This window comes from Rousettus aegyptiacus, unplaced genomic scaffold, assembly GCF_014176215.1.
Source record: "Rousettus aegyptiacus isolate mRouAeg1 unplaced genomic scaffold, mRouAeg1.p scaffold_m13_p_16, whole genome shotgun sequence".
NCBI lineage: Eukaryota > Metazoa > Chordata > Mammalia > Chiroptera > Pteropodidae > Rousettus > Rousettus aegyptiacus.
The window spans coordinates 41,226,755-41,254,359 of NW_023416291.1; the positions used below are offsets into that span (position 1 = coordinate 41,226,755).

General features: G+C 50.4%; 1 protein-coding gene across 11 annotated transcripts in view; it reads right to left on the reverse strand.

Annotated features, from left to right (window-relative positions):
* Window positions 1-2,714: 2,714 nt before the first annotated feature.
* UNC13A (unc-13 homolog A) overlaps window positions 2,715-27,605 on the reverse strand; it is a 58,441-nt gene continuing 33,550 nt past the window's right edge. For 7 of the 11 annotated variants that reach the window (XM_016157752.2, XM_016157750.2, XM_016157757.2 and 4 more), the window contains 22 exons: window positions 27,396-27,485; window positions 27,055-27,189; window positions 25,332-25,465; window positions 24,272-24,357; window positions 23,961-24,087; window positions 23,209-23,305; window positions 22,689-22,832; window positions 21,526-21,609; window positions 20,923-21,000; window positions 20,601-20,689; window positions 19,993-20,145; window positions 18,602-18,725; window positions 17,642-17,647; window positions 16,148-16,186; window positions 14,987-15,016; window positions 13,551-13,607; window positions 13,088-13,168; window positions 12,074-12,221; window positions 11,001-11,057; window positions 8,068-8,160; window positions 7,220-7,379; window positions 2,715-5,527 (listed from right to left, as the gene is read on the reverse strand). In XM_016157752.2, coding sequence (XP_016013238.1) covers window positions 5,227-5,527; window positions 7,220-7,379; window positions 8,068-8,160; window positions 11,001-11,057; window positions 12,074-12,221; window positions 13,088-13,168; window positions 13,551-13,607; window positions 14,987-15,016; window positions 16,148-16,186; window positions 17,642-17,647; window positions 18,602-18,725; window positions 19,993-20,145; window positions 20,601-20,689; window positions 20,923-21,000; window positions 21,526-21,609; window positions 22,689-22,832; window positions 23,209-23,305; window positions 23,961-24,087; window positions 24,272-24,357; window positions 25,332-25,465; window positions 27,055-27,189; window positions 27,396-27,485 — 2,313 coding nt within the window. In that variant the 3' untranslated portion in view covers window positions 2,715-5,226. The remainder of the gene's footprint in view (window positions 5,528-7,219; window positions 7,380-8,067; window positions 8,161-11,000; window positions 11,058-12,073; window positions 12,222-13,087; window positions 13,169-13,550; window positions 13,608-14,986; window positions 15,017-16,147; window positions 16,187-17,641; window positions 17,648-18,601; window positions 18,726-19,992; window positions 20,146-20,600; window positions 20,690-20,922; window positions 21,001-21,525; window positions 21,610-22,688; window positions 22,833-23,208; window positions 23,306-23,960; window positions 24,088-24,271; window positions 24,358-25,331; window positions 25,466-27,054; window positions 27,190-27,395; window positions 27,486-27,605) is intronic. The other 4 variants (XM_016157751.2, XM_036233914.1, XM_016157753.2 and 1 more) reach the window with 4 other exon arrangements.

Sequence of the window (27,605 nt, forward strand, 5' to 3'; positions counted from 1 at the left end):
GAGTTAGCCTAAAGTTGGGAGAAGTGAAGAGGGGAGGGAATTTGAAGAAGAATTGATTAGGTCAAGGTTTGGCGAATAATGACCCATGGACCAACTCTGCCCAGCGGCCTGTTTTTTTGTTTGTTATTTTTGTTTTTAAATTGAGGTGAAATTTGGATAACATAAAATTAGCTATATTTAAGTGTACAATCCCATGGCATTTAGTATATTCACATTGTTGTTCCACGATCGACACTATCTATTTCCAGAACTTTTTCATCTTCCCAGACTGAAACTTTGTCCCCAGTAAACGATAACTTCCCCCGCCCCTTGCCTCCAGTGCCTGGCCCTTACTTACCATTCCACTTTCTGTCTCTATGAATCTGACTCTTCTAAGGACCTTGTTTAAGCGGAGTCCTTATTTCACTGAGCATAAGGAAGAAGGAACTCATGCTGTCTTAGTTTTGCTTCCTCTTCACTATAAGGTTCATCCATGTTGTAGCAGGTGTCAGGATTTCCTTCCTTTTTTAGGCTGAATAATATTTAATTTTATGAATGAACCTCATTTTGCTTCTCCATTCATCTGTCAATGGACAGTTGAACTGCTTCCACGTTTTAGCTATTGTGATCAGCGCTGCTGTGAATATGGGTCTATAACCATCTCTTTGAGACTCTGCTTTCAATTATTTCAGGTATATATACCCAGAAGTAGAATTGCTGGGTCACATGGTAATCCTATTTTTAATTTTTTTAAGAAACCTCCATATTGTTTTCTTCGGTGGCTGCACCATTCTACATTCTCACTGACAGTGCACAAGTGTTCCAATTTCTCTACATTCTTGCTAACATTTTTTTTTATATAGTAACCATCCTGATGGGTTTGAGGTAGAATCCTTGATTTTTTAATCTTTAGTTTCATGCTTATTTTTTTTCTTAATCACACTTCTGCATCCTTAAACTATATCTGTGGGTGTATTTTTTGGGCGTAAATATGTATAGCCAATTTTTGACATTTTATAAACGTGGTGTCATGCTTTCTGATGCCTTCTGGGACTTACTTTTTCCCTACTCAACAACACACTTCTAAAATTCATTCATGTCATTAGTCAGAGAAGGACCTCACTCATAGAGAATGGCAAAAGTACACCTGTCCCTGGTCCACAGGTACAGAGTCAACTTTGAGACTCAGTGGATTAGAGAAAGATGGTTTATGACTTAGAACACAGCAAGCAGCATGAGCCTCAGTCTTCAAGCCCCACAGGTGACATGATGAACGGAAGGGACACAGGGCCAAGGGCTGAACCTGTTTTGTATTTAACAGCAAGCAAGCCAGCTCTCCTCCATAAGAGAGCACGCAGTTATGCAGAAGTCAGGCTGCATGGCCCACCTGTCTCGCTACGGAAAGTGCTGGGTCTCAGGGAGAAGATGAAGCTTGCAGTCTGGCACAGTCACAAGAACACATTGGGACCCTCAGGGCCCCCAGTGGGCTGCCTCTTCTGACATCACGCAGACAGCTGTGGTTCATCCGTTTTCACAGTGATATAACATTCCCCATGTGAAAATACCAAGACACTGAGGCTGCTTCTAGTCTTTTTGCCCATGTGCAAATCCTGAGCGTGGAAATGCTGAGTTCTGGGTAACCCCTGTGGTATAGCCACTGTTTGTTCCACTTTTAGCACTTTTGGCTTTTAATTGCCACTAAAACCATTCACTAAACCCACTCCCAGCAGAGGATCCCATGGCCCCAGCTCTGACCGCTCAAATGCAGAAACAGCCCCAGATCTTAGGAGGGGAGTCTTACCAAGGAAACCCTGAGCTGAGGAAGACTCCATTTCTGCTCCCTGGCGGCACAGGGGCTTAAAACAGAAATTACGTTCAGCTGTAGAAAAGTGAAGTTTTTATTCTTTGCATTTCTGAGTTTATGAAATGAGACTCTTGCTTGCTACAGCAAAACAAAACAGAGCAAAAAAATCCCAGAAAACATGGAACTCTAGGTTGAATTGGGGGAGGGGGACATCCCTGGCATTTGTGTTCTAACTTGCTTGAGCTAAGAGAACAGCTGCAGAGTGTCCCAGATTCAAATGCTGACTCCACCCCTTCCATAACATCTCACCTCTCTGGGCCTCAGTTTTCCTACTCTGTGAAATGGGGCAATGCTAGTTGGGGATGAAGTGGTTCGTGGGTGGGAAGCATGTTCAACAGCATCTGCATGTAGAAAGTGCTACGTGAACTTTTTTTGTATTTATGGAAAGGCAAACCCACCACTACGCATCTGAGGCTGTGTGCTTTTTCTTATTTTAATGTCTGCTGTTAATAAAATATTTTTACAGAGACCAAAAAGTCAGAATAGTGCAAAACATCTCAACACCATGCATTCATGACCACTTCTTGTTGGTTTTAAACATTTGTTCCAAGTCATATATTTACAGAGAAATGGAGGCATCTGTGCAGATGCCGGACTGATGGGATGGAGTTAAAACAGTGTTTTGATTTCACATTTGCAATCACATGCTAAGAGAAGGTGTGTGGAGGAAGAACCTCTCTGAACTCTGTGGTGGGTTTTGGTGTCTTAGGGGGCTGGAGCCAGGGGTGGAGTCTGAGCCCTTGGCTATTGGCCTGGGATGCATGGGCAACCCTCCGCCTGTGACCTGTGCCTTGAAAGAGCCACTAGAGTTGGGCAGGGGCTGGGGGTAGAGGGGTCTTACTCGACACCGTCAACTTGATTTCTCTCTTAAAAAAAAAAAAAGGCATAGAGAAAAGCAACATGTGTCAGCGAAGACAACTTTGGTCCTTGACGATTCTTAAGAAAGAACGTTCGGGGGGGCAGATGGGGTCGTGATACGAAGCAAGTCCCCAGCAAGCTCCCCTCCCTCTGCATCCAAGCAGCAGAGTTCGGGAGGACTCTAGGCTGTCCCCGCTCTGTTCTGCCCCGCCCCTTGTGTCCCCATCTGCAAGATGGACAGCGCAGGGGGAGCAGGTCAGGGACAAAAAGGTCTCTGAGGTCCCAGCCGAGAGGTCCCAAGGATTTCTAGGTGGATTTTTTGCATCTCTGATGGGGGCACGGTAAGGTTTCAGGCTCTAGCGTCTGAGTCAGAGGGGTTGGGGGTGCAGCCAGGTACCTCATTTTAGGTAAATCCTTCCAGGTCTGACTGGTGAGAGCTGGAACAGCAGGTCCTTCTTTCTTCTAGGTCCCCAACTTTGCTTTTTCTTCCCTGTCTCTCCATCTCAAGGTCTGTCTCTCTCACTACTGGGGTATGATCTCATTCTCCTGATTTCTTACCTTCTCTCTCCCCCTCCTCTCTGTCTCTGTGTCCTTACTCTGTGTCTCTGTCCTTCTTGGGCAGGGGACTGGCTCTGTCCAAGGTGTCCCTCAATGTCACACCCCTTTACCTCATTAGGGGCCCATCCTACTTCATCCTTTCCCTGATCCATGGAAATCTGGGGCCAGATCCTGCCATGAAACAAGGTTGAATGCAACCCCGAGGCCTGACCAGGGCTCAGAACCCCAGGGACCCCTGGTGAGGTGGCAAAAGCCCAGAGGTGTCATCCAAAGTTTGGCACTGTGTCCACTGGCTGGGTGCTCCTCCCTGAGCCTTGTTGTTCCAATAGAAAACTTCCTGATTTCAAACCCTTTCAGCCCTATGGATTCCTCTCCTGTCTTTTCTACGTCTCCTCTCACCTTCTCTTTATGTCCTGTGACTCTGCCACAGCCTAGCTTGAATACCTCCTGTGTGCCCAGATCTATGTGGGAGGGGAGAAGGCTGATAGAGGTGGCCATCGACAGACACACCGGTGGATGGCCATGACATAGTTCAACTAAGCATACCCTCTTTGCCATCCCCCATGCCCAGCCTATGCTGGGTGAACTTGAGAGACCTCAGACTCTAACCTGGGGGAAACAGAGCCTGTCACAGACACCCCCAGTCTCTTGGCTTCAAGAACAGAGGGTGGGAAAGTCCTGAGGGGGAGCAGTGAGGGTTTTCTCCAGGGGGGTATATTTGTAATGAGTTTTGAGGAATAAGCAGGAATTCTCTGGGAAAGTAGTAAGAGGGAGGAAATGAGAAAATTCCAAAACATATGCCTGGGCTGGTGCTGGGGAACCCTACATACATACACACACACACACACACACACACACACACACACGCGCCCTCGAGTTTCTGTTCTCTTCCTGTTCTTTCTTGCCTGAAGAATTCTGGGAGAGGAAAAAGGGGTGGGTGGGCCTGGGTCCAGGGAATTCCAAGTCCTTACTCTTTTTTGGCAGGAGGTCACAGGGTATTCCCTGCTGGGGTCCCAGAGGAAAGGGCTCAGGGCAGGGGTTTCTCTTGGCAGCCAGAGGTGGGAGGGGGCAGTGGGATCCTTGGCCCAGAACATCCCTTGCAAGGGTTGGGGAAGGTCCCCTGAGGGGAGTTAGCAGCAATGGGGAGCTGTGTGAGGTCATACCACCTCAGCCCACCCTTGGATGGGGCACACAGGTCAAAAGGAGTGGGAAGAGGGTCTGGCACTGGGACCTTCAGCAACTCTCTGAGCCTCAGTTTTGCCATCTGTAAAATGTGTGGGTTGAACTCTATACTATGAGGACTGGGCACATGGGAGTAAATAGAAAAAACCTATAGGGAAATGCGGGTGCCACAGAGGGCCGTTCCCTCGGCCCCCAGGGTTTGGGCGCCCAAGGGCGCATGTGCTTTTGAAATCCAATCCTCCCCCTTCTCTCTGTTTATTTTTTGCACAAATATCAAAATGGACTCCGGTCCACCCAGAATTCTCCAACTGCCATCCCAGTCCCGCCAGCTCCCAGATCATCCCAGGGATGCTCCAGGAAGCCCTGTCATTTGCCCAGAGCCTGCCCCTTGAGGGAGCCGAGAGTTCCCTGCTTGGCAATTGGTCTTGGGCCCCAGGGTTGGGGACCCGTCTTATGGCTTTTCCATGGGACAAGAGGCGGGGCCTTTCGGAACCAGAGCTGTGGGACCTGGCCTCCTCCACAGGAGGCGGGGTTTTTCCCAACCTAGCTTGAAAGGCCCCCCTAGGCGCTGCGGGCATTGCTTCAAGGAGGGGATGTGGCTTCTTCCTTCCTCTCGCCCTAGGGTGTGGCCTCCTGAGGGGTAGGTGCGTCGTCCATTCACAATTTCCCAGAGCTGAAAGCTAAGTCAAGGGCAAAGGCACAGACCACCCTCTGCACAGAGCCCCAAGCCTTGCCCTCTGGAAGGTTCCAGCGTGCAGGAGCCGTCCTGCCCCGCGCGCCCCTCACTAGGGCGCAGGCGCAGCACCGCCCTCCTCGGCGGAGCGCGTGTCTGACTTGAGCTTGACGAATTCCTTGGCTACTTCATCGTTGCTGCGCTGCGACAGGATGCGCAGCACCGTCAGGCCCGTGTCGTCCATGTGGATGCGGCGGCCGAGGGGCAGCCAGCAGGCGGCGCTCCCGCGCTGGGCCAATTCGCGCAGCTGCAGCACAGCCAGTCCCACCGTGCGGTCCTCGCGCGCAAAGCAGTAGTCCTTGACGCACACCTGCAGCTCGTAGCACTCAGGGCCCGCGTCGGCACTCAGCGTGCTGTGGGGGGTGGGGCATCAGGAAAGTCCCCGCCCACCACCCAGCCACGCCCTAATGATAACCCCGCCCCACACGAGGGTCCTGTCACCCCACAAAAAGCGCCCTACAGGTGGACCGGCCCCAGCATGCTCATCATGTGTGATCCTCCCATTTTTACGACCTCCCTCCCACTCTAGGCCGGCCAGCTCCTGCCACAATTGACTCACTCTACAACCCTGCTCTGAACCATATCCACACCAGCTGATACCACCCCAGCTGATACCACCCCCCACCCCTGAAGTAATGTCCCTGTCAAGTCTCTCTTCCCTCCTTTCTCTCCCACCCAGCAACGGCCCCACAAGCCTGGACAAACCATGTCTCCACCCCCAAGTGACCCGTCCCCCAGACCCTCTTGCTAGGTCATGCTCTCAAAATTCTGTGATACTTGCATCCACACCCTTGGCACATTGAGCCGCTGCCCTTACCACCCTGTGACCCCAGATGTCGTACCCAGAAGCCCCATGACCAGGCTACCATCTGAACCCAAGTTCTTCCCTTGACGTAGCCTCTCCCCCATGCTCCCTAGCCCACCCCTCTTATATCCAGGATGCCCTCCCAATACAACCCTGCCCTGATGTCTCACGAGTGACCCCCACTCCAGGACACCTCCCCACAGCTCCCCTGTTCACCATCTCCAGCTCCCCCGCCCCCGCCCCACTCGGCCAGGCCATGTCCCTGGAGAAGCTGGGCTCCTGCCCTAATACTAGCTGATCGAAGGCCCTCCTTTTGGCCACGCTCGCATCGCTCCTGCAGGTCTTCCTCCCAGGCTGTGCTCTTAGCACTCAAGTACTCCAGCCCACCCCAGGAAGCATTTGTCCCCCACTCGGCCATGCTCCTGCTTCCAAGCATTGTGTCAGGTGACCTATTACTCCACAATCCTCTAAGAGCCCTCTCCTAACATGACTGGTCAGACTCTTGTCCCCCAGAAGCCTCTACTCTCCCCAGCTCTGATGTCCTCTGTACTTCTGTCCCCCAGAACAGCTCCCAGTGCTACCCTGCCCCAGTGAGGTTTACACCTCAGCCAAAGATCCACCCATGTGACTCCACTCCCACCCCAGGTAATCCCTCTATACACTCTCATCAGACTTATTTATGTACTCTAGGGTTTGTTCCCTCTAGATATCTGATGCCTTGACCAAGTTCACTCGCCCGCCAAGAAGCCCCATCTGGATGTGAACCCCCACACATAACACATCTCCTCATGCCCTAGACCAAGCCATACTTCACTCCTGTCCCCGAGAGTAGACTTCCCTAGATGACCTGCCCCAACAGACCTAACAAGGCTGACTGCTGACTCCATGAGTCATCCCCCATCATGACCACCCATGCCCCTTAACCACTAGAGTCTTCAGCTCCAGCAATGGCCCCACCCAACACACCTACTGCGCAGACTTCCCCACCCCTTCACAAGCCTTCATCATGTTAGAACACACTTGATGCCTCCTTGGGACCTGCCTACCTCCCAACATGGTCGATTCCATCCCAGTGTCCCCTCACTGATGTCACTCATGCACTAAGGTGTGTCCCTTCCCAGCAACCCCACCTAGGATGTGACCCCTCCCTAGACTGGTCCATTAAACAATCCTCCTGCCTAGTAGGCCCTGAGGTTAATCTAGCAGCAAATGCCCCCTCCCCAGAGCACCCCAGACTCACAACTGGAAGCTCTCATTGTACTTGGGGGCCCAGCTGTTGTTCTTGGATTTGGTTGCAAACTTGCGTTTCTTGTCGCTGAGATGGGGCCCAATGATGTTGACTTCAATAAATGGCCGGAAAATGCCAGAAGTCTGCCATTTGAGGTCATTGGCAGCCACCACTATTGGGGGAAGTGGAAGGAATGATTGGTCAATGATTAGCTGTGGTTTTTCAAAGTCTGGCTGAAAGACTACATTTCCCAGCATGCTTCTGTAGCTATGTAACCAATGACATGAGAAAGAAAGTGATGTGGATGTGTACAACTTCCAGGTTGTGGTTTTAAAGGGAGATTGCCCTAAACTTTCTCTTTCCCCTAGCTGCAATCTGGAATACTGGTGGGGGCTGTATTCTTTGGGAACCTATAGAAGAGGAAAACACATCAGAAATGAAAGTGCGACAAAAGATGGCAGTGGCCTGAATCTCCAACACTGTGAAGCCTCCATATCAACTCTGGGCTGACTGTCCTTGGAGTTGCCTCAGAGAAAAATGTATTCTGTTTTGTTTAAGACATTGCTATTCTAGGCCTTGGCTAAAACAGCCCTATCTGTGTTCTAACTAGCAAAGTAAAAGCCAATAAAAGGAAAGCAGAGTTGAGAGACGGAGAAAGTGGAACCGAGTCCTGTACCACTGTTTGCACCCCTGGATCTAGCCATGCATGAAAGTGGTTTACTTCTGGAATTTCCAGTTTTATGAAAACTTTTTTTTTTTAATGAAAAAAGTGTTTCTTGCTTAAGCTAGTTTGAATTTGGTTTCTTAGAACCTAGTGCAACCTGGCTGAGGCACTACCCCTCCAACCTCAGGCTGCTCACCTTTCACTGTGACCTTCTGTTCTCCGGTTCCTGGATGAGTGAAGAGCTCAACGTGGACAGAGACTTCACCCACAGGGTCTTCCACACCAGAGCCTGGGCAGGGTAAGGGAGGATGCTTGGCGTCAGCTCCATTCTTTCCCACCCACTAGAAGGGACCTAGATTACCTCCCACCCACCACGTGCTGGCAGCACCAGGTCAACAGCCCTGACAGGGTGGTACTGAGGATTAGCTGGGGAGGTAGGTACTCTTGAGGAGGCCAAGAATCCAGGGTTCTGGCATTTTATTGCCTTGCTGTGAGATCTTGAGCAGATCTTTTAACTTCTCTGAACCTAATGTGTTTGCTATCCATTTTTCTCTTTTGACTGACTGCCATGTTGTCAAAACTCAGTCTTCATTGTATACAGCTTCTTGGCAGAGTCTGACATTCCGGCTTTCTCCTGGCTGCAACAACACCACACTCTACAGGTTCTTATCACACACACTACTCACTCCTTTTATTGCTTCCTCCTCCTCTGTCAATTCTCAAACTGTTGGGGTACCCTGGTTGGTTTACACCAGATGCCAGCTGACTGTCTGATGTCAACTCGAAATAAAGTCATGTACACTCATACAAACTGAGCTCTAACTTTGTATATAAAACTATATGTGTCTGTCTCTTTTTGCATATTGGATACCTACATATTCTTAACAGTTGCATACCTATATATCTCTTCGACAATTCCATCCCTTAGTCTTTGATCCACTTCCGTATCTTCACTTTGTAAGTACTGGTACATTAGAAGATCCTATTTGCTCACCTTCAAAGTACATCCAGAATCTCACCCACCTCCTTGGCATGCAACCGGGCTTAGCCCCCAGCATTGTACTCCTGGACTATTTCCTGTCTCCCTGAATTTTCTTCTCATCTCTCATACACCAGCCAGAGAAATCCTATCAACTCAGATCACACCTCTACTCTGCTCAAAACCCTCCCATCTTACTCTGAAGTAATCAGAGTCCTTTCTGTGACATGCAATGATGTCCCTACCAATATGCCCATTACCTCCCCTGCCTCACCTCCCTTCACTCTCATCCTTACTAACTCTGCTCCGGATGCATGGGATTCCTCTTTTATTTTCCCTGCCCCCATATCATTCCTCTTCTAATAGACAATCTCAATTTTCCAGTGAGAAATGCCCCACCTTCACCTCAGACCTTGCGGCTCCATCCCAAACTTCGGGTGTGGCTAAGTGAACCACAGCTGCCCAATCAGAGGATTCCCTGCCTATGGCTGCAGTGATTGGCTCAGGAATGGTCATGTGACTCAAGCTGGACCTATAGGAGTAGGCCCTAGAACTTCAGTTACCACTGTTAGAGAAGAGTCTCTGTGGTGCTAAGCTAAAAGCTGTCTCTGGCCAGGGAGGGGAAAGTCTGCTCCACAGAGGTCTCAGTGGAGACCAATGACCAGTGGCATTGTTGGTGACTCTGGATCCCGTTATTCCTGATGCCAGCTTAACCCCTAATCTTTTCGTTCCAGAGCCAACAAATTCCTTTGTCTGCTTGAGTCAAGGTGAGGCGTCCTTCTGTTTCTACCACTATGAGCATCCTGATTGTTTAGTTCTAATGGAGATCTCTGAAGGACAGCTTAAAAGCTTTTGTCCCTGTCTCTCCCTCTGTGACTCTGGAAAGGGCATCCTGTGGAGGCCTGGGGACCTGTGACTGCCAGCACGCCCACCGGGCCCCTCCCCAGCCTGCCAGGAAGCTCCCCACGCCTGGAGCACCCCATGCATGGGGGGAGGGACGGGGGCAAGTCCGAGGTAGGAGTAGGGAAGGAAAACGGGTCAGAGTAACGTTGATCCAGGTCACTTGCGCTCGGCGGGAAGTGACTGAGGTTCAGGGGCAGAGAGACTTGGGGACCCCTAGCACCCCAGTACTGGGGCGTGCACCCCTCCCCCATTTTCACTGCCACACCAGGCTGACTTCCTTATTATCTCAGGCTCCCGCCCCTTCTCCTCTCCCCCCACCAATCACATGCTCAGCCTCACCTCCCCGCCCCCCTCCCCCAGGCTGATGCTTCATTGCAAGCTCAATCAGGGCCAGACTGAGGGTGCCAGGGGGCAATCGGACAGTGGTGGGTGAGGTAAGGGGTCAGACCAAGGCCAAAGCTAGTAAGAAGGGGGAGGGGGGCAGTGCTGGGCACCCCCATCCCGTGGTTTGCTGGTTCCAAGGGGAAGGGTCTTTCTGGGGCCTCCCTGTGCTCTCCCAATCCCACCCCATGCTCCCCAAGTCCTAGGTTCCCCTGCAGGGGAAGGTTCCTGGGGCAAGTGGCTTCTCCTTTGGGACCGAATATCCTCACTTATGGGATGAAGGACCTCCACCCCCCACCCCCCACCTTATGTGGTGACTTGAAAGAATCTTTACAAGAATCCTTAAGAAGTGTTTGGCACAAGGGCTGGCTCAAAGTTAGAGCCTAACAAAGTTTTCTACACTCAGAAAAGTGACGTCAGGTATAATAATAATAATAATAACAACAACAACAATAATTTCTACGAGCTATTAAATGTCAGGAACTGCTCTCAATTTAATTCACTGAAGCCTAAAAATAATCCTATGAATTAAGGTCCTTGACTGTCCCCATTTTAGAAATGAGAAAACTGAGGTTCAGGGGCGCAGATGCGGAGCGGCAGAACTGGGATCTGAGTCCGGGGGACCTGGGATCTGGCTTAAGAGAGGCACTTAAGGAGAAACAGATGCCGACTCGAATCGCTTCTCCTTCCCCACGTGGAACCAGCAAGCCGTCCTTCCCCCTCATCCAACTTGGCCCCCGCAGCGGGTCTGGCCTGGATGGGGCCCCGCAGGCTGTGGAGGCAGAAGGACGGGCCTTTTACTAGCCGGGGCCGGGAGGGGCGCAGGCACCGGGCACCAGGCGCGGGCGGGCGGCGGAGGCACGTACCCTTCTCAGGATAAATGTCTTCACTAAGGGTAAACCTAGTCCCTTTTCCACCATGGACTAATCGCGGGGGAGGGGGGAGAAAGGAAGGAAGAAAGGGGGGACAGAGACGAGCAATCGAGGGGCGAGGATGGAGGGCGAGTTTGCGTGGGGGGAGCAAGGGAGGCGCGGAGGGGGCGGCGAGTGAGAGGGAGGAGAGACAAGAGAGAGAGAAACGTCAGCTGCAGACGGACAGACAGACAGCCTCCCGCTCCGGGAACACCAGGGACACTATAAGCAGCAGTGTGGACTGGGCATGAAGCTGAGGGCCCTGGGCTGACTGGGATGGTGGGGAGGAGGCTGCTGGTGGCCTCAAGGCTTTGCTCACCACACCGCAGCCTCCCCCTCCGGAACTCAGTTTGGGTCTGCGGCCAAACTTCTCTCCGTTGTCTGCACTCTTGGGGCCAATTTGAAAACGGGATGGGGGGGCCCTAGGAAGGGGACCTGGGGTCCTGGAGTCCTGCGCCTCAGCCCAAGCTGCTGTGTGTGTGGAGCTCAGAGAGGGACAGGAAACAGAGGCAAGAGAAGAAAGAAAGAATTTGAGAAATGAGAGCTTCCTCTCGGCCCGCCCCATCCAGGTCGGGGGCCCCTTCCCTCCCTGGGGCTTTCGATCATTCCTTAGCCCCAGACATTACAGAAGTCCCTCCCCAGGGGCCTTCAACCCTTCCTCCAGGTTCCTCCCCTGGATCTGCCAATCACTCATTGATCGCATGATGTCATGTCCCGCCCCTAGGTCTGTCAATCACCTTGGTCATTGCCGTCAAAGAGGTCCCTCCCTAGAGCTTTGAATCACCTCCTGGCCCCATGACATCATAGTTTCATAGGCGAAGTCAATCACCTCTGGGACGGATGACGTCAGAGACCCCGCCCCCACACGCTGTCAATCACTCATTGGCTCCGTGACATCTAGGAGCTCACATACACCAAGAAGCTCTTAATTTGCCCGTGACATCACAGAGATGAGCCAATGGCTGCTCGGGGCTGGTCTACTCCTGCCCCCGAGGTGGTTTACGATGCGCTAGCGCGCTGCCCCTTACCCTGGGCTGCCTGCGTCTGCACGAAGGTCTTGATGAGCAGGTCGGTGGCCTGCGTGTAGAGGGACAAGGCATAGCGCAGGGACTGCAGGTCCGGGCTCTTCTCCAGGAAAGTCTTCTTGAGACCCACACCGCCCGCGTGGAAGTATTGCTGTGGGCACAGAATGGGGGAGGTAAGACCAGCAGGACTCCCTACCAGCCCATCCTAGCACCCCGACGCCCTGTCCCCCAAACCTCTGCTCTCCTCAGTGATGTACCGGATGACCAGGGAGTCTTCAAAATACCTAAGTTGGGTATTGCTACTTCCCCACCTCCACTTTTGCTCCAAACCCACCCATGCGTTCACAGCGCCTTCAAAATAACACCCATACCTACAATCCTTCCCTCCGCCCTTAATGGCTCTAACTCTGCAACCTCCCTGCCTGCTCTCTCTCTGTCTTCCCTAGAACATACCTGCCGCAGCGCCACTTACCGCGCTCACTGGTGGTTAGGTTCTCCCTACCCCGACCCCCACCTCCATCCTACTTGGCTCCTTGTCTTTCTTTAAGCTTTCAAGAAGATTTTCTTGACTGCTTCTTTTTACTATGTTAGCAATTTCATTTCAACAAAACTTTTTTTAGAGTAGTTTTCAGGCTTTCATTTTATGAAGAGCACAGCCCCTTATTGGGGACATGGACCACCATGCCTCCATGTTCTTGCATGGGCTGGTCCTTTGCCTATAACGATCTTTCTGCTTTGTCTTGTCAACTCCTATACATTCCTCAAAACCCACCTTCCTTTTTACAGAAAGTCCTCACTGTTCCCTCCCTGGGCTCCCCCAGATCTCAATCTTCCCTCTATCACATCCTGACTCCACAGGGGTACCCCACAGCTAGGGGCTCCTCAGGGCCCTGACAAGAAGGGTCATTGGGAAGTGTTTATAAATTGAATTAAGGTAGATTAGAGCCTAGATTAATGTCCACACCAGCCACATTCTCTGCCTGCCCCACCTCGATGGGCAGGGGTGAGGCCTCTCACCTTGATGGTGTCCAGGGCCAGCTCAACAACTGCACACTGCTTTGGGGTCAAGCTCTTGGCTTCTTCTCGTACCATGTGGTCCTGGATGGATGGAGAGAGGGGTCAGGAGGGCAGAGCAGGCCCCACATTGGGGATCTGCTTGTCTATGGGACTCATCCCTGCAAAACTCTGAGGAGTGGGACAGCGGGTTTGTCTTTTCATCATGGTATCTGGTACCCAGCATGTGACTGGAACATGGCAGGTAATTAATAAATATTTGTTGAATAAATTATTTGTACCCTTAATCAAGCTGTTTCCGAAGCTTAACTATACATGTCTTTCCAACACACCAGGGCAAATAAATTGTGCTTAAGCCAGTCTGAGTAGGGGTCCTGTCCCTTGAACCTGCAAAGCATATCACCATTCTGGGATCTTTCCTCTAGGAATACTTCCCACCCTGATCTGCCTCTACCTCTGGCCTCACCTTGAGTTTAGACAGCTGACCCAGTTCCTTGGCCGCATTGAAGATCATCTGGGTTCCCTGCAGGTAACAGACACAGAAGGGGTGAGGGGGAGGGTCTTCTAACTCAGTCCCTAAGCCCCAGCTGTTACCCTAGCCCTGGACGTCTTCTTGGTTCTTGTTCAAAGGATTTGGGTAGGGCAATGGTTGCGTTCCAGGGACAGAGGTCTGGAGCCCCGCAGGAAGGAGGAGGTGGTGACTTCATCCCCAGAAACCCCAGTCCTGCGGGGACACTACCCATCCTCTCACTTTCACCACAACCCCAGGTTTGTGGGACAGAGAAGAAAAATAGAGTGGATAGCAAGGGGCAGTGGGTGGGGGGAACCCCAGATAGTGTTTGTGGGTACAGATGGGGCTCGCCAGCCCAAAGTCAAGGATTCCTGAGAAAACCATGAGATGGTCTGTGGTGAAACCCCCTACCCACCGTGAGACCATTCCCTTGGTGGGAGGAGTACTCCAGTAATCTGGGGAGAATGTCAGTCTGACCTTTTAAAGGAAGAATCCTCCTCAACAACACACACCTCAGTACCCATCCCCCACTATCCCTAAAACAGACACCAGCAAGATGGCTTCCTGGTTATGGCTCCAACAAGCTACGTGGGCCTGAGTTCAAATCCCAGCTCTGCTGTGTGGCCCTGGGCAAGTCACTTAACCTCTCTGAGCCTCAGTTTTGCCATCTAGATGGAGGAAATCATATCCATTTTATGGTTTGGCAGAGACTAAGTGTGTCTTTTTTCAATGTTTACTGTCATTAGTACTTGGTCTCAAGGTCATGGGCAGTGCGAGGGGAGACAGGGTCCTGGCCTGGAAGTCACATGTCCTGCCTCCTCAATCACTGTGCTGGGTGACCTGAGGTGTTTCTCAGACTCCTTCTGGGCCTCGGTTTCCTACCCTGGCTAACAGGGGCGTCCACTTGGGGGGTAGGGTGGTACTGAGTATCATGAGCTAAGGACTCCTGCATTATCGGGTCCTAAGGGTCAGGGATTCCCGGGTAAGGCTGGACCAGGAGGGGACCATTTACAGCTGGGAGATTTGAAATTACATGAATCATCTATTAGCTAGCCTGTGGGAGCTGGTCATTCTGCTGGTACCAGTGTTATCACCATCCTGGCTATCCTTGTTCTTCTTATTCCTGATCTGTGATTGACCAAGGCTGTCACGAGGCACAGTTACTCAGTAGCCCAGCTGTCTGGGCCTCAGTTTCCCTTGCCACCCCCTTTTACCCACCTGCTGCCCCCACCCACCATCCCTCACGAGCAAGCCAGACAGACAAAGGAAGAAAAGACCAACAGATGGGTTCACAGAACGCCCCTGGACGGCACAAACCACAGGGGTGGGAGGAGGCACGGGGTAGGGTGAGGGGTGGGGAGAGCCGACAGACAGTGAGAGGCTGGTCTTACATCTGAGTGGCTTGGCAGTTTCGCCCTGCCCTGTGAAGAGAATCAGGTGGAGGTCAGAGTTCAGGTGGCAGCTGGGAGGATACTCAGTGGGACTTCTCTGCCCCCTCAAAGCTCTCCCCAACTCCCCAGCCCATGAGCTCCCTCCCAGGTGCTGGGTCTAATGCTGAGCTCCCTCCCCAGCTAGGCACTTTCCCTTGTCCCCTGGTGGAGGCTTGGTGCCAGGCTCCCAGACTGCCATGCTGGGAGCCTAGAACCAGCCCATCACCCAGGAACAGGTGCCCCATCCCACAGCCAGCCTGCCGCGGGATAGGGCACCCTGGGGGAGAGAAGAGACAGAGCTCAGGGTCTCTTGGCTCTCAGCTCCCAAGACTTTACCCTGGCAGGCCTGACTAGAAGAAACGTGCTAATGGTATCACGAGTTCACTCAACACACAGACACACGCCTGGGCACACACATACCCAGATCGACACACACACATACAGAACTCACATGCTAAAATACACGTGTGTACTCCTAAAATTCTGTCATGTGTGTGCACAATTATATGTATAAACCCCCACACTCTCACCTCCACACAGATGCACATACATAGTGTGGTGCCTGGCACATGGAACATGCCCCCGAAAGGCCGGATGAGTGAGTAGGAAAGTCCTGCAACCCATGTTCATGAAGTGGAGACCCTACTTGTCTGCACACAGGTGCAACGGCTTCTGCACGAGTGCACAGCAAGGGCAACTGTTCATGTGTGGCTGCAGTTCCCTTCTCCTTGCAACAAACGACCCTTAGAACAAAAGAAATCTACAGAAAAAATAACAGGGTTCAGTCCAGGGCAGTGGTCTAGGCCCTTCACTAAGTCATAGAGTTTCAGCTGAACCCAGGGCTGAGATAAGCCCTTTGGGAGTTGTGAGACGGCGGAAGCTGTATGTGCACATGTTAACTCGCTCACACTCACACGCACGTGCACACACACACCGCAAGCCACATCCCTGGGGGAATCACCTCGCCTCTGAATTCTGGATTTGTGGGACTTAGTCAGGATACCTACTTCCTACTTGTGACCCCCAGCTGACCTACTTGCCCTGCACACAGACATATATACATGCACGCACACACCCAGACACCAGGTCTCGGGACCTCAGCATTGACGAGGCCCTCATTACCTTTTCTAATCCCTTGCCATGTTTTCTCAAGAGGGTGCCCTGCAGAAACAACATCACAGGGTGATCAACCTGGCAAGCCATGTGAATTGGGAACCGGGGCAATTACATATATGCTCATGGGGACGGCGGGGTGAGGGGCATCTGCACTGCACTGGGGCTGGTGACCAGGTTGCAGGGGGGGTGTGTGCTTTAATGACGGACTTGTCAAACGTGTGTGAGAGACAGGAAAGAGAAAGGGAGAAACAGAAATACAGAGCCAGAGAGAAAGGAGAGAAGTTGCTGCCAAAATCTAATCGATTCACATTTACTGTGTATGTGAGACTCTTGGTTCTTGAAAAAGAAAACAGGCTCCATATTCTGACACACCTGAATTTGAATCCTGACTCTGGTATCTGTTTACTATGTGGCTTTGAGCAAGTAAGCCCTCCTGTCTGAGTTTCAGTTTTCCTCATCTGCAAAATGGAAATCATAATATCTGCCTCCCTCAAAAGGTTGCAATGAGGTAAGCTGAAACCGCAGCTATGAGAAGGACTGGCATACGGGGAACCACGGATAAACGTGAACTCCCTTAGCTTCCTTCCCACAAATGCATTGTCTGTGGTTGGGTGTCCTGCCACCAAGTGTTACAGCCAAAGACCCAGACTATAGCCATCAAGAAGTAAGATGAGCTCTTCTGAACTTCTGACAAGGTGAAATACTGCAACAGCCTTGTCTTTCCCACAGAGAGGCTCTGAAGTGGTTTCACTGATTTCTGCCCTGATATGTGTCTAAATACTAAACAACAATTTAGTGAGCACTGCCTCCGCCTAGTCACAGAGATAAGCACTTGTTCTCACAACAACAAGCGATTGCTACAATTAACCCCCTTTTCAAGACAAAGAAGTATAGGTTCAGAGGTGAAGTGACTTCCCAAGGTGAGAGAGAGAGAAAGAGAGAGAGTGGCTGGGCTGGGATTTGACGCCAAGTCCGCCTGACACCAAAGTCACAATGCCGTCTCCCACCTGGGTGCCTGGGTGTGTGTCTAGGATTCGTGTGTGTCTGTATGTGCAGCAGGAGCGGGGTAGGCAGGGTGGTGGAGGGCCAGCGTTGAGTAACTAAGAAGGGATCGGGTTGTGAGCCCAAAGTGGAGGTCAGACTTTGAACTTCCTTCTAACATTGGGGAGAGGCCCAGATACCCTAGTGGCATCTGAGCATGGGAGTCAGGGTGAGTCTTAACTAAAGGACTGTGGCCGAAGAGAAGGTGCTAGCCTGGAGGCACTGCCTCCTTACTTAAAATGGGGTGGGGCCGTGGGCATGGCCTCCCTCCCTCCCTGTCCCTCCCCCTCCCCATACCACACCCCAGACAGACACAGGCACATCTAGGCGGAAGGTGGGACGCTGGGGGGGCCAGTGGGTGAGGAGGGAGTGCTGGGTGGGAGGGCACAGCCACGCGGTGGGCCGAGTCCAGACACAGAGCGAACGGACAGACAGACGGACAGACGGGCCTCTACTTACGATCATCTGTCAGCCGTGATGGGGGCGGGGTGGTGGGGAGGGGGGAATAAGTCACCATGAGTCTCCCAGGAAGGCCAGGGAGGGGGTGGAGACGGTACTGGGGGTGGGCCCGGTGCCCTAGCCTCGCCCAGAGGAGTTGGGGCCAGCCAAAGGAGGTCCGAGCCTCCTGAACCATCGTTGCCTCTTGGGGGGCCCCCTCCCACCCTCCTGCTCCACCCAGGAGTGTCCTCCTACTCTGTGATGAGTCGTCAACCCGTTTGCCATCACAGTCCAAGCCACTGGTGCCACCCCAGAGTAACCCATGCCCAGCCACACCCCTTGACTCCCACCCACAGCCTGATCCCTGGAGATCACCATCTCTGGGCTGTTCCCAGAAGGGTCCTAGAGGCATAGTCCTGGTCTCTGGATGACAGCAGACCTCTGCTTGACTTCTCTGACATTAGATGCTCTTTGTTACCTCTGCCTAACCTCCAGGGGCCCTGTCTTCTATTCCTCTCAGATCTTTGAATTCTATGGTGTCTTCTCTTTTTGTCTCTTGATTGAACCTCCCAAGGGCCTCTGATGAACCCACTGACCCCTATGACTTTTGTGACCCATGGGTGGCTTTAATTTCCAGGCTGACTTCTGTTTTTTGGGTGATCTCTGACCTTTGAATAACCCCTTCACTCACATGTGACCTCTATGTCCCTTAGATGTCACTCAACTCTACTTGACCTTTGACCTTTGATTAACTGACTCTCTAAATGACTTCTTCAACCTCTTCAATGGCCTCTTGATGACTTTTGATCCATGTGTGACCTCTCTAATCTTTGGCTTTACTGACCTCTGGTAGCATCTATGACCCTTGGATAACCCTTGTGCCTGAATGACATCTAAGCCCCAATGCTTTTGGCACCAAGCTTTCTGGGCTCCCAAAGGGGAGGTGGCCCAGGCATTCCCTCCAACTACTGTGGGCCTCACCGTCTGGTCAGTGAGGGGTGGCAGGACGATGGTCTTCTCCATGGTGTTCATGACCAGCTTCCACAGTTCCTTCAGCACCCGCTTCAGCACCGTCTTCTCACAGATTTTGGCAAAGAGAGTCAGGCTGGGGGCGAGAGGCAGGTCTGAGAGAGGGCCCAGCTGGCCCTGACCCACAGAGCCAGGCTCTTCCTTGCAACCCATGGGCAATGTGGGAAGGCATCCCATGAACATGCAAGAGGGCACAGAGCCTGTACAGGGACCTGTGGTTGGTCTAACGGGGCTACAATGCATGAAACATGGAGAGCAAGTGGTGGTTGGACAGCTCAGCCAGACAGGAAGGGGTCTAAAAGTCCAGGAGGAAGGCCTGGGCCTAGCATGAGGGCGGTGGGGAGCCATGGAATGTGTGTGTGTGTGTGTGTGTGTGTGTGTGTGTGTGTGAGAGAGAGAGAGAGAGAGACAGAGAGAGAGACAGAGAGAGAGACAGAGAGACAGAGAGACAAAGACAGACTTTACTGTTCAGAAGAACAGAGTGGGGATGTACTGGATTAGGAAGGCTGCATGGAGACCAGTGACCATGAAGAGGCTGGGGCCATGCTCAGGAGGGAGGAGAAGGGAATGGTAGGAAGAGGGCAGACTTAAGAGGGAAAACAACAAAGAATTCATGACTGGATATATGAAGGTTGAAGGAGAGAGGGTAATCTACCACGATCCATCCAGCAACTGACCCCCTCATCCACCAAGCCATCCCTCCCCCAACTTTCTTTAATGTCCTCTATTCTTTTCCTCCCTTTTGACTTCCTCCGGGCCGGGGAAGGGCTTCCTTCTTGCATGACCTGCAATCCTTCCGGCCAGGATCATTCCGTCGGCAGGGCCTGCAGGAAGGTAGCTTCCTTCGGCAGTGCCTCTTTCGCACCTCCCCCCCTCCCTTCCTTCCTTCCTTCCTCTCCCCTCCCTCCCTCCCTCCCTTCCTTCCTTCCCTCTCTTCCTTCCTTCTATACATCCAACCATACAACTATCCAACCACCCATCATCCATCATGCATCCTCCCTTCCTCCCACTCTCTCTCCCTTCCATCCACCCTCCTATCTACACTTCCATCCATTTATCCTTTTACCATCCATTCTCCTTTCATTCATCTAGCTTTTAAATCTACCCATCCATTCACCCGCATGTGCCTCATGTCATCCAGCCATCCAACCACCATCCATTAATCCATACAAATATTTAATCACCAATCCTTCCCATTCATCTTTCCATCCCTTCAGGCCTCTACCAATCCACCTATCCAAACCATTTAACCACCACCCAGCAAACATGTCTGAGTGTTCTCTCCAGGCCAGCCCCATTCATGGCCCCTCTTTGGCTGACCCAGTCCACCTGGCCTGGCTCACTTGCTGTCCAGCAGGTCCATGATGGGCTGCAGTACGTTGTCAGCATCCTGGGCCACACTGCTGCAGGCACTGGCTGGCACATTGCCTGTGCCCTTCACCTGGCTAAGGATGTCACCCATCTGTTTGACACACTCCTCAATGTGTGGCTGGAAGCTGGGGGCATAAAAGGGAGGAGCTCAGACCAGACTCTCCTGGAGGAAGTGCCAGATGAGGCCATAAATGCTGATCTGTGGACCCTGACCTTTTATCACCAGCATCAGGGAGACATGGCATATAAAAGAACAAGGCAGGGGGTGTTAATAATAGCAGAATCAGGCACTGGCTAAGACATTTACCTGTGTTGTTCATCTCATTGCACAATCCTACTCAGGTACTATTGTTGTCATCATCCCCACTTTACAGATGCATAAACTAAGTCTCAGAGAGGTTAAATGACTCGCCTAAGGCCACATAGCTCGTAAGCAGTGAAGCCAGGATTGAACTCAGCTTTGTCTAACTCCAAGTCTGAGGTCTTCACCACCACATCTGCTGAGTTTCCAGATGCCCCAGGCTCAGAGGTTTGGGGGTTGCCCCCTCCCCTCTGCTCGCAGCCCTGGAGATGTCCCCACCTGGTAGCAAACACCCGGCTCAGCTCATCCAAGACGTTGTTGAGTTTCACCTGGAGCTCCTTTAAGATGTCACTGGCCTCGGCATCCAGCTGAGGAGAGGGAAGGAATGTCAGGTCAGGTTTACAGAGTATCTACGGGTCTGGGGCATTTTTCCATCCAACCCCAAGAAAGGGATCTCAAGGGGCTGGAGGATAAACTGAAGTATAGGCAGTGAAGACACTTGCTTGTGTTTGAGAGAACGACTGGGTTGGAATTCATTGAATAGAAGCTCTGGGGACTGCAGGGATTGGGGTGTGTCACCTTGCCCAGTCCCCCACCTCACCTCCTTCCCTCCCATGGCTTCAAACATTTTCTCTAGCTGAACTCGCAGCTGCTGAGTGTTGTTCATGAGGATGCAGGGCTGGCGATGGGAACAGAGCAGAGTCAGGGCTCAGGACACTTCCCCAGAGCCTTTCCCACCCACACCCAGGGAGCCCTGGTAGTTTCAAGGTCTAAATCTGGAGGAAGCTGGGGTCCCACACTTTCATCTGAAAATGGAAGACATTGTTTGGGACCAGGTTCCTGGAAATGTTAGGGAGGTTGTTCTCTGGGGACTGTCAGGGGGAAGGAGGGAGGGCTCAAGTAAGTGGGCTGGGCCTCTGAGAGTAGCAAGAAGGGGAGTTCTTGTCACATGCCAATCTTCTACTACATGGGCTAAGCTTTGAATGCTCACATACATATACCCTGAAGGTTTCATTCACAACAACCAGACAGTGAGACACTGAAGACCTGTCCCCTTACCTCCATATTCCCCCAGACATACAGAGTCAGACACACACAGTTAGACACACACACAGACACAGTTCTCAGAGCCCAGAGAAAGATGTAGCCCTAGGGATGCAAAATGGGGCTGGGAGGGTACAGGACAGGGGTCCCCTCGGGTCACCACTTTCTCCTTCTCCTTGGAGCAATAGGAGGCGAAGTCCTTGGAGATGATGTCTGCGTACTGGAGGAGCACATTACTGATAGTCTGGGGAAGACACAGAGAGTGGTTGAGAGGAGGGGCTGAGGCTGGGGGGGCCCACCAAGAGATACTAGTGAGATGAGGGATGAACTGGAATCCACTTTAGCACCTAATAGGACCACTGGGCTGGGAAAATTCTCCCCCCAGGTTGACCATCACAATCCAGAGAAGACACCACTATGTGAAGATGATTATTTTATATAGATTCAACTCTTTTTCAGAGCAACCAACCATAATATTAACTCAGCCCCAATCACAAGCATGACCTGATTCCAAACCGAATCTCAATTTCTACCTGCATTCCCCAACTTCAACCCAGGCTAAAGCAAACCCAATTGAATCTAACCCTAGTCCAATGACCTCAACCTCCAAACTCACCCCAGAGCCCACTGAAATTCTATATAAATCCCAACACTCATTCTAATAACACCAAATCAAACCCCAATCTTAACAGTAACCCTAAACCCAACCCAAACCTCAACTCAACCTCAACCCTGACCCCAGCTCCAAATTCAAGTTCAACTTTAATTATAACCCTGACCTCAACCCCAACCTCAACTCAAATCTTGTCCCCAACCACGACTCCAACCTCTACAGAAGGACCAATGCCAACATTAACCTAAACCTTAACCTCGATCCCACTGATATCACCAATACCAACTCTGACCTCAAACCCAATCCTAACCTCAATCCTGACCTCGACCTCAAATTCAACCTCAACCTAAGCTTTAATTCCAACCTTAACTCAATGACATCAACCTCAACCTCAAACTCCAACCTCAACTCCAATCTCAATAACATCACCTACCCCAACCTTGACATCAATCCCAACTTCAACAGAAATCCTATCCCCAACTGCGACTCCAATATCTATGGCATGACCAACCCCAATATTATGGTTTGGTTTGATCATTCCACAGACCTCAGTCCCCGTGATATCACCAACCCCAACTTTGACCTCAATCCCAAACTCAACTCTAACTCTGACTCTGAACCCAATCCCAACCTCAACTCTAACCCCAAACCTGACCCTATTCCAACCCCTATCCTGGACCCCATTCCCAAACCCACCCACACTCCTGCACCTTGGCAAAGCGCCTCATGTAGTGCCCCACGATCTGGGGGTCAGGACACTCGAGTTTCTTGATGATCTCAAAGCTCTGGTTGAGCTGGGAGAAGACGTCCACCACGGAGCAGGAAAACAGGGCATGCTCTGAGGTCTGCTGGAACTGCAGTGGGAGGCAAGCCAGAATTGAGGAGAGGGGTCGGAGCTGAACAGTCCGCAGAGCCCAACCCTCTCACTCTCCATGGTTAGAGCCAGAGACCAACCACCCAGGGATGACATAAATAGTTTGTGAGGTTGACATACTGTTCAACAGAGGCCAGAAGGTGGGTGGGTGGGCGGGTTTGATAGACTTACATTTATTTATTGAATGAACAAAAGACTTTAAACACCATGAACAAGACAAAGATTGAGGACAACCCTCAGAGACTGGTCTCATCCCAAGGGCAGTTTTTGTTCCCAAATTGGATCTCAATGGACCACAGAGGGAGCGAGGCCACTGTGGGCAGACTGGAAGCTTTGCAGTCAGTCAGCTTTCTTACCCCATCCTTCTTGTCTCGCTCCAAGGCCCCGTGCAGGAAATCTCGGGATACCTCCTCGTTCTCATCCAGCCACTGGATGACGAAGGGCTCAAACCACCTGGAATGGAGAGCCTGGGTGGTGTTCTGCCATCTCTTGTTCCCATGACCCTCTGCTTGAACTCACCCTGTGTCCTTGGGTGGTCACTCCACTGCTCCCCTCCTCCATCAGACCTCAGCTACTTCACTCATGAAATGGACCAAGTGACCACTGTCAGAGCAAAGCCCAGGCTTGTGGGAATCCTGGTTGATAAACTATCCATGGGCAAGTGGGTTTAGTCTCTGAGATCTCAACACAGCACATAGTAGGACCTCAATATATAGTGGCCACCAACCCGCCCTCTGCCACAACTTGCCATTCAGACATCCTGAGTTCAAATTTGGCTCTGTCACTTATTGGACATCACCTTGGGCAAATCCTTCAGCATTTAACCCTCTATTTCCTCATCCACTAAATGGGAATTATGATGCTTCCATCTCATAGAATTGTAAAAAAGATTAAAGGAGAAAAAGACATGCGAGCCTGCTCAGGATGGTTCCTGATACTTATTATTATGGCTATAGGAGTCCATGGTCTAATGGCTAAGAATAGAGAACACTGGGTTTGAACCCCACCTGATGCCCAGGGAACCCTAAGTAGATAAGCCCTCCTCTCTGGGCCTTAGTATCGCTGTCAGCACTACAGTTCTGGCTTGGGTTCTGGGCAGGGGACTTACGCAGGGTACTCAGGCACTCGGTCCTTGAAGGCGGGAAGCTCTGCTACATACTCATTGTAAAGCCACTTGACTTTGAAGTGGAGGTTCATGTAGTCAGCACTCTTGCACAAGCGATGCTTGTCATGCTCTAGTAGGAGAAGCAGGGGAGTGGCTCAGCTGAGAGGGTCTGCCACCCTCTGTCTCAGCAGTTCCCGCTCCGGCAATCATTGGTGTTCAACCTCAGGCATGAGGATCCAGGGCACTCACAGCCCTTCAGGGAACACTGAGGCACAGCTACCTGCTGTAGAAGACATGGGAGTGGGGGCACTCACCCTCCATGGCATACTTCATGTCCTGGGCAAACAGATTCCACATCACTTCAGCACTGATTTTACCCACATTCAGTTCCTGGGGGAACCTGGCAAAAGTTTGAAGTATGAAAGTATGAAAGTATGGAAGTATGAAAACTTGGCAGACAGAAGCCAGATAGCATAGGCTACTTTGGCCTTCCTAGGCAAAGGGTAACACAGGACAGCCAGAGGGATCTGGATTCAAGTTCCCTCATAGCCACAAATTTGCTAAGTGACTCTGTAATAAGGCCCTGCTTCTCCTGAGCCTCCACTCACATATCCCTCCATCCCTCCACTCATCCACCCATCCATCCATCCATCCATCCATCCATCCACCTCTCCATTCATCCACTCACCCACCCACCCCATCCATCCTTTAGTCCAAACTCTCTGATATTAATTCCATATCTAAGTAGTCAAGAGATCCTGGCACCCCAGAGTTAGGGTCCCCTCTAACACTCACCTCAGGTAGAAATAAAACAGCTAACAGAGATAAAAATTTTATAGACATATAAATCCAGAAACCAAAACTGGGCACACATTCACAAACAACTACACAATATGCAATACTGTACATTGAAGTGCATTCTACAAGTTTACACACATATACAATTAAACCCATAGATCACAACTATAATACACAAAATTACATCCGCACCTGTAAGAGATAATGAAATTTAAATGTAAAACATGTAGTAGAGTATTTTGCACATAGCAAATACTAGAACAAGACTATTGTTATTTATAAACTTACACACACATACAAAATTATATACATATGTACATACTGTTATTCACACAAATCAATACACATAAAATACATGCCTAAGTATACCAGTGATGGTGTACATACACACAATTTTATGTTTATGTCTGGAAATTATGCCATATTTCATCCAGGCACAACCACACCTACAATTGCTCTCATATATACAACATTTTATGTGTAATTAGACATGAGTGCTTTTACACACAAGACAGAAAATTATGTGCACACATACATACACAATGACCTCTAGATAATTAACTACACACAACTCACTGGTTGAGGCAGGGAGTGTAGGAATTCTTGTCTTCTTCAATGATGGACACTATGAGAGTGATCAGCTTGGACCAGAAGTCGAGGTTCTTGATGCTGGGGCCCTGTTCCTCTGGGGGGACTTCCCCCTTCTTGGCCTGAATGGGGCAGTGGAGACATTGGCTACAAGGGGTTCAGGGACGGGGGCTTCAGTCGGTTCATTATTGAGGTACAAGAAGTTGGTGAGAAAGGGGCCCCATTAAGATTTGTGTGATTTCTGGTGAGAGGTCTTCTTGAAAAGGAACAAAATTCATGTAAACTGACTCAAGCAGAGCTCATATCTACCCAGCTTAACAAAGCTTAATTAGACTCAGCTCATAAAACTGAACAGAACTGAATTTAGTTGAACAAACTCAAACTCAGTAAGCTAAATGGAGCTGAAATGAATGTAAATCAGATCCACTTAGCTTAACAGATGGCAGTTCTCAGTGTTAATTCAGTGGAACTGAACTTGGGCCAATTACACTGCATGGAGTGGAACTAAACTGAATCGAAATGAATTCAAATGAACTCAATTGGACTGAGCCTAATCTATATATTTCTCCAAGATCGACATCATTCTAAATCAAAAAATGGAAATAAATTGACCTAGCCTCAACCTAACTCAAGTCAACCAAAGTCAACCCAACCCAACTCTACCTGCTCAACTCAACCTCACACACTCAGGCCAACTTAATCGATCTAGCTTTAGTCAATCAATGGAAATGAATATAACTAAACTCAGTTGAAATGAGTTCAACTCAATCCAATTCACTTGAACTCAACTATACTTAATCCAACAACTCAGCTCATTCTAACACAAGCCAAATCAACTCAGTCAATAACATCTTCAACTCAAGCCAACTGAATGGAAATGAATAAATCTTTACTAAATTAAACTCAACTCAATCCAATTCAGTGCTGCACACTAATTAGCCAAGAGCAATTTTAGCTTAAGTCAATCAAATAGAAATAAATAGAACTAAACTGATTATAGTCGAACTCAACTCAACTCAATTTAATCCATTTCATCTCAACCCAATTTAATTATGAGCAACTTGATTTCAACTGAGGTCAACTGAATGTAAAAGAACAGCATGAAATAAAACAACTGAATTCAGCTTATGTGTTACCTCCTATCAGAAGCCCAAGCTGAGGTAGGGGCCACTTCAGGCTCCCACAGCCTCCTGCAATTCCTTTATCCCAGTGCTAATCACCCTGGGTTGTAAATTTCTGATTTTTTCATCTTTTCCACCTAATAGAACATAAGCTCCCTGAAACCTTTCTGACAATCCTGGGACATTATATGTGTAGATAAACACATGTTGACAGATTACACATAAATTGAGTTGAAATGACCAAAACTGAACTCTAGTTAAAAAATTCGATTCGACTCAACATTTATTGAACAGTGATTCTATTCCAGGCACACTGTATTATGCCAAACTCAACTAAGTTTAACTAAAACTGAATTTATTAAGCACCAATTGTGTATCATGTGCTAAGCACTTAATTATATTTTATCTAAAGCTTGTATCTCATTGAATCTCCTTCTCAATCCTGAGATGGGGGTTAATGACCCTTATTTTACGGAGGGAGATACTGAGGCTCAGAACAGTTAAATCATTTGGGAAGGGGTAGATCTGGGTCTTGGGTCAGGGTCGGGTTGATGTTTGCTATTCCCTTCGACCTCTTGCGGGGTCCTCACCGGGTCTGTCTGGTACTCCCTACTGTAGAGTTCATGACAGTTGTTGAAGATGTACTCATAAGTAGAGTTGAGGCAGGCTTTCACACAATCCTTCACCACCTGGCTGGCTCGGGGTGGGCTCTGGAGTTCTTGCACCTGGAAAGAGGGTGACAGGCATGGGCGGGCTCAGCTGGGACAAGAGGTGCTGATGGTTCTGGATTACAGGAAATGTTGTAGCAGTATGAAAGCGGACGGTCACAGAGAAAGGGCACTGCTCTCCAGGAGAAGTACTGGCTGTTTAGGAGCTAAGAGTCGGAGAATTCTTCTTGGAGAGCTAAATGGGACTGGGTCCCCTTTCCTACCTTCATCCGAAAGAAAGTGATGCTGGTGAGAAGGTCCACAGTGGATTTGAGGTCCTGGAGTCTCTCTGGGCTGCTGGCTGGAAAGTTATTCTGTTGGAAGGGAGAAGAGAGGTGGAGTTATGGAAGAAAGCTAGGGAGGATGGGAGACAATATTTTAGGGGAAATTCAAAAGCCCCCAAGTTTCAGGAGGTGTGTTGGGGGTCAATGAAA